The sequence below is a fragment of the Vombatus ursinus genome, unplaced genomic scaffold, assembly GCF_900497805.2.
Source record: "Vombatus ursinus unplaced genomic scaffold, bare-nosed wombat genome assembly UNPS02014793.1, whole genome shotgun sequence".
Lineage (NCBI taxonomy): Eukaryota > Metazoa > Chordata > Mammalia > Diprotodontia > Vombatidae > Vombatus > Vombatus ursinus.
Window position 1 is genome coordinate 2,425,894 of NW_020954571.1, and position 6,471 is coordinate 2,432,364.

A 6,471-nucleotide genomic window follows, 5' to 3' on the forward strand; every position below is an offset into this window, starting at 1 on the left:
TCTACTTATTTACATGCTGACTCCTCCCATTAGAATATAGGCTCCATGAAGGCAGAGATTGTGGGGTTTTTTGTTTGTTTTTTTTTTCTTTGCCTTTCTTTGTTTTTCCCAGCACTTAGCACATGCCTGGCACATATAAACACTTTAAATGCTACCTTGCACATGAGTCCTTTTCTGACTCCTTCTCAGCTGCTAATGCTCCTTACTTCTTTCTCTTTTCTTTATTTTAAATATCTGTACATATTGTCTCTCCCAATAGCATAGAAGCTTCTCTGGGGCAGGAGCTATTGTTATACATCTGCCTTTCTATCCCCAGTGCCTACCACAGTAGTGAATACTCAATAAATGCTTGCTGATTGAGTTTTCTCCAAAAAGATGTTTGGGAAGAAATGGGACTTAATCTGGGTCTTAAGAGACTGTTAGCTTTTGAAAAGGCAGAGGGGCTGGGGAAGGGTATTTTGGGCAGGGAAATGGAAAGGCCAAAGCTTCAGAGGTGGAAAAGGACAGGGTGGTTTGGGGATGGTGAGTTATTCTTCCAGAAAATGTCCTAAGGATCTAGGGAATGTGTTCATTTGGGGTAGGAGGTTTGGAATAGTGAGCTTTGTTTCTCCTCCATTAGTCTTGGCTATAATCCAAATGTAGTCACTATTTACTACTGCTCTAAACCCCCCCTCCCCCATCTTCTCTCTTCCCAGTGTGATCAGTACAAGAAGGGAATCATCTCTGGTTCTGCCTGCTCCAATCTGTGTGATGAGCATACCCTGGTGTTCCAGCAGTGCCTCTCCCCGTCTCCCACAAAGCAGGTAAGGCAAAATGGGGCCAGTAGAACTTAGGCCAAAGTTGTCTACAAAAAGAAGTTACCTGGGGATCAGAGGCATTTCAAATGGGGAAAAGATCGATGCCTAAGCCACAAAAAGTCCCTAGTCCCTAACAGATGGGGTGGTGATGGAAGACTGTGTCAGAACTTGAAAGGATTTCCTTGGCTTTTTGCCTTCAGCTTCTTGGGATGACTAAAATTAACAGGAGTAAGTTTTGAAGGTCGTTGATTCAATCTCCATGTGTTTGTACTCCAATCCCAGAAACAGACTAAGCCCCAAACCCAGACACAGGCTGAGAGTCCTGACCTTGGCCACAAACCAAACCCTAGCTTTGGCTGACTGGATTCTTCATTCTCAGCACAGACTACCGTACACAATTTGTCTTCATGCCACTGACCAGAAGTAGAATCCTAATTAGAGACTATATAGCTCACTACTAGAAGGAACTCAGAGCCCATGCCATACTGTCCAATGCTGTGTACGCTGCAGCAAGGATATCCAGCTGATCACAGAATGATGTTCCAAGTCCTGATCCTTGTGGGGTTGGGGACCTAATGCTTTGTGTTGGGTATTGCCTCCTGCTGTCTTTTTATTTTCCTTACTAGATGCTAGCAGGAAAAAGGAAGGCTACAGAAAGTTCTTGGGGACTGAGAGGTTTAGACTCTGTCTAGTTCCCACATCCCTACTGCCCACTCAGAGGGAAGAAAACGCAGGAGAATCTGTGTTCCTGATGGCCCCAGCTATCCATCAATAGTCTCCTTATTACTCCTCATTCAACTCTGGGGCTGGAAATTATTAAGAATATATCGAATGATTCTCGTAGGTGCTTTTTCTTAAGGCCTACTTTGGTTGGTGTGAAGGGAGAAAACTTTTCTACTTGGATGGCTCCTCAACTCTTTTTTCCTTTGTACCAGGTGTACAGTGGGGTTTGGAAGGGGAAAGCGGTGATCATCAAATGTGGCATCACAGAGGCCTTGAAAGCTGAGAACAATCCTGACACGGCCCCCCGAAGAGAACTGGTTCTGTTTGATAAGCCAACAAGAGGCACATCAATGGATGAGTTCAGAGAGATGCTTCTGAATTTTCTCAAAGTTAGTTGGTTTCTTGGGGCTGAAGATCTGTCTTTTGTTTTTCCATTAAGGCCTGAGCACTTGACCCTGGGCACTTGGGTTTAGGGCTCTGTGCCTCAGGACAGTCCAAAAATATGTTCTCGGGCTCTCCAAAGAGCCCAGGTCCAGGGGCACAGCTAGTTGTGTTTGTGCTTGGGGCAAGCTCTGAGAATGCACCCATCTCCCACTCTCAATCCTAACTGTAACCTCCACTGTCCCTGACCTTTTCCCTCTCCAACCTGTGCTTCCTCTGTCCCATCTGATGTTGGTCTCTTCCCCCTGTTGTCTCTATCTCTAATCTTTGTCAATCTCCCAGTACATGTTTGGCAACACTGACTGGGTGTCAGCAGAACCTAAACAGAGCCGATCATCAGAGGCAAAAAGGTCCGTCTAGTATTTCCAGCATTGATTGGGTGGTTTCTGGTGAGGCAGACTTATAAATTGTTAGAGCTAGAAAAAACTTCAGAAATCACCTGGTGCAACCTCTTCATTTTATAGATGAGGAAATGGAGGCCAATGAGGTAATGTGACTCACCTAAGGTTATATAGTGAGTTAGTGTCACATTTGGAACTGGAACCCAGGTAGGTCTTGAGGGCTAGTCCTGGGCTTTCTGCCTCTTTTCCTCTTACTAAAATGTGCACAATCACTTCTGGTCCTACTTGCCTTATAGAGACACAATGGGAATGAGGCAATCTAGGGGAAGAACTTTCCCAATAGTAGTTCATTATTATTTTTTCAATTAAGTATTCATTTTCTGTCTGTCCCACCTCCTTCCCCCTATTGGAAAAAGAAGGAAAGAAGGAAGGAGAGGGAGGAGAGAGAGGAAGAAAAGGAGAGAGGGAAGGAGGGAGGGAGGAAAGGATGGAAAAGAGAAAAAGGAAGGAAGAAAGGAGAGAGGGAAGGAGGGAAGAAGAAAATCCTTTGCAACAAGTATGCTTATTGAAAAAAAATTCCCACACTAACCATGTCAAAAAACATGTCTATTCCACATCTTGAGTCCTTGACTTCTATATTAGGAGGTCAATAGCATTCATCATTATTGGGTCCCCTGGAATCATGGTTGGTCATTACATTGATCATAAGTTCTTAAGGCTTTCAATATGTTTGTCTTTGTAGTGTTGTTGTACAAATTGTTCTCTCAGTTTTCACCTCACGTTGCATCAGCTCATGTCTTGCCAGGTTTCTCAGAAACTGCTTCTTTTGTTGTTTCTCACGGAACAATAGTATTTCATTATATTCATAGATGATAATTTGTATAGTCATTGCCTAACTAATGGACAACGCCTTGATTTTCCAGTCCTGTCCCGCTACAAAGAGCGGCTATAAATATATTTATACATATGGGTCTTTTCACTCTTTCTTTGATCTCTTCAGAATATAGGCCTAGTTGTGGTAGCAACTAGTCAAAGGGTACACACAGTTTTGTGACTTGGGGCATAGTTCTAAATTACCTTCCAGACTGGTTGTATCAATTCACAGCTCCACCAACAGTGCATTTTTGTGCCTGTTGGCCCTCTATCTTTTTCCTTTTTGGTAATCCAATGGGCGTGAGCTAGAACCTCAGAATTATTTATATTTGTATATCAATAATTATTAGAAATTTGGAGCACTTGAAAATATAATTATTTGTAGCTTGGATTTCTAAGAGCAGTCCATTCTAAACACATTTTTGAGATCTTGGGAAAAAAATTTTCTGGTGTGGTAGAGACAGCACTTTATGAATATTAGAAATGGAAGAGACCTTTAAGATTGCCTAGTATGATGATTAGCTGTGAAAGACTCAGCTGCTCTGAGCAATACAGTGATCCAAGACAATTCCAAAAGACTCATAATGAAAAATGCTATCCACCTTCAGAGAGAACTGATGAACTGAGTGCAAACTGAAGTATAATTTTTAAATGATTTTTCTTGCCTTTTTTTTTACAAGATGGTTAATATGGAAATGTTTTGCATGATTTCACATGTATAATTGATATCATATTGTTTACCTTCTCAGTGGGTGGAGGAGGGGCCAAAGGGAATTTGGAACTCAAAATTTTAAAGAAATGAATATTGAAAATAAAAATATTTTTTTAAAAAAAGATCATCTAGTGTAATACCCTCGTTTTGCAAATGAGGAAATGAAGGCCAAGAGAGGAGAAGGGAGTGACTTATCCAAAGCCATTCATTAAGTGGATAGGAGGACAGGACTACAACCCAATTATCTGGACTTGCAATCTGGTGTAGCATTATCTACTTTTTCCATGGGTTTTTTTGTCCTTTCTCCCCTACGGAACTATGAATGCCATACGATCAGAGTCCATTCTTTTAATCTCTGCATCTCCCACAGTACTGAGGACAGGGGTCTGCTCACAGTAGGCATGCAAGAAATTTTGTTTACTGGCTGAAAGGTTGGGTGGAACCAAGTGAAGGAGGGCCTGGGAAGCCAGGCAGAGGCTGCCCTGCCTAGTGGTTTCTTAATTTTCTTGGCTATTGTCCACTGTACAGCTTTAACTCTATTAGAAATAATTTGTTTTCTTTGGTTCCATCTGGCAGGCTAACCTAGGAGATCAGCCTTCTCTCACTGGCCTGGTTGGTCAGATCATCACCATGGCTGACGTCAACCAGGATGGGAAAGTGTCTCTTGCAGAAGCCAAGTCCATCTGGGCCCTGCTGCAGCTCAATGAGTTTCTACTCATGCTCTCCCTACACGAGAAGGAGCATACATCCAAACTCCTAGGACACTGTGGGGATCTATACCTCACGGAGAAGATCCCCCACAGCTCCTTGTATGGCACCGAGGTGCCTCCCTTTCTGAGGCCGCTGCTGCCCTCTGCCATCCACAGGATCATCCAGCAGTGGTTTGCACCGGCTTGGCCTCGAAGGGCCAAGATTGCCATCGGTCTCCTGGAGTTTGTGGAGGAAGTCTTTCATGGCACCTATGGAGTCTTCTACATCTGTGAGACCAGTTCTGCCAACGTGGGCTACAATGCCAAGTACGACTTTAAGATGGCTGACCTGGGGAAGGTGGCCCCTGAGGCAGCAGTCCGGGCCTTTCTCAAAGGCCGCCACTGTGAGCAGAACGCTGACTGCACCTATGGCCAGGACTGCATGGCGCCATGCGATAAGCTCATGAAGCAGTGTAAGAGTGACCTGATCCAACCTAACCTAGCTAAAGTGTGTGGGTTGCTGAAGGATTACCTGCTGTCAGGCACTCCTGCAGACCTCAAGGATGAGCTCCAAAAGGAGCTCCAAATATGTATGACTCTGAGTGGCCTGGCCAGCCAGATGGAGGTGCACCATTCATTAGTGCTCAGTAACCTCAAGACCTTGCTCTGGAAAAAGATATCCAATACCAAATATTCCTAAAGGGACAAGGGCTTGTTCTAGTCACAGCCCACCTCTGCTGTCCTTTGTGGGTAAAGTCTCATTACAACAAAGGGTTCTGTAGGACAAATATTTCCATATCCTGGTGGAGAGCCCATAGTAACAGAGCTCTGTTGCTCGGCTATAACAAATTCTGTGCCACAGGTAGATTAAGTGTTTTCTCTAATGTCTATCCACACCATAGTTACTTTCTATCAGGAAAAGTTTTGGTTATTCACGGTTAGGAGAGGAGAACTGAACTCTTTTCTTTTGCCCTGTCATCCAGATAGCAGTTGTCATTTCCACAATCATGGCAAGTACCTAATGAAACTCATCCAAACTCCTCAAACACAAGTTGAAACAAAACAGGAGTCTGAGGATCTAACAGACCAGAAAGGAAGGGATGGGATATGTAGACTTAATCACCACCACCCCATGCTCTCCTTTTTGGTACTGAATACAAAACATTTGTCACTCGCTAGAGGTCAGCTTTCATCTCCAGCTCCAGAAGACATTGGTTTTTAACAAAAATTGAATATAACAAAAACAATTAGGACCCTTTCCTGGCCCCCTCCCCCCACAAAAATTCATTGTTTACCTGTCTCTGCTTTCCCCTCTTCTCCTTCATTAGAGAAAACTCTCCACCAATAGGAGGTTTTCATAAGTTATAACACCTTTACATCCATGGAAAAATGTACCTGTAATCCTTAGAAGATTATTGTCCTAAGCCCTTCAGACACCCAGGTCAATGGTGTGAGAACTTGGCAACCATAGCTAAAAGGCTGGTGTAGGAAGTAAAAATCAGCTGTGCAGAGGAATTAGTCTTAACTGTGCAATCTTTCCCCATTAAGGAAGGATCTGTATTAGTATAGACCAAGGGAATCATAATGCTGTTTTTACAAAAAAATTTTTGTTGAATACCGATGTAAATAAATAGCTTTTATGTGACTGCCACTGTTTTATCTGAGCTGCCACCATTGTTTGGGACAATTGCTCGTAGGGGTTTTCTTGGGGATAGCACTGTTCTTTTAATCACTGTGGGTAAGCTATCTTACTCACAGCTAGTTGACATGCCATAATGGCATTCTCTTCCACCCTAGTCTTCCCTGTTCTGGGTTATTCAGGGGACTCATGTGGGTTGGAGGGTTACGTTATAACTTTAGGACCCCATTGTTTTCCCCTGTTGGCAAACACTTTC

General features: G+C 43.4%; 1 protein-coding gene across 2 annotated transcripts in view; it reads left to right on the forward strand.

Moving 5' to 3' along the window:
* DIPK1B (divergent protein kinase domain 1B) overlaps positions 1-6,221 on the forward strand; it is a 47,290-nt gene extending 41,069 nt beyond the window's left edge. For both annotated transcript variants that reach the window (XM_027869567.1, XM_027869566.1), the window contains 3 exons: positions 696-803; positions 1,733-1,909; positions 4,464-6,221. In XM_027869567.1, the coding sequence (XP_027725368.1) occupies positions 696-803; positions 1,733-1,909; positions 4,464-5,276 (1,098 nt within the window). In that variant the 3' untranslated portion in view covers positions 5,277-6,221. The remainder of the gene's footprint in view (positions 1-695; positions 804-1,732; positions 1,910-4,463) is intronic.
* Positions 6,222-6,471: the final 250 nt, after the last annotated feature.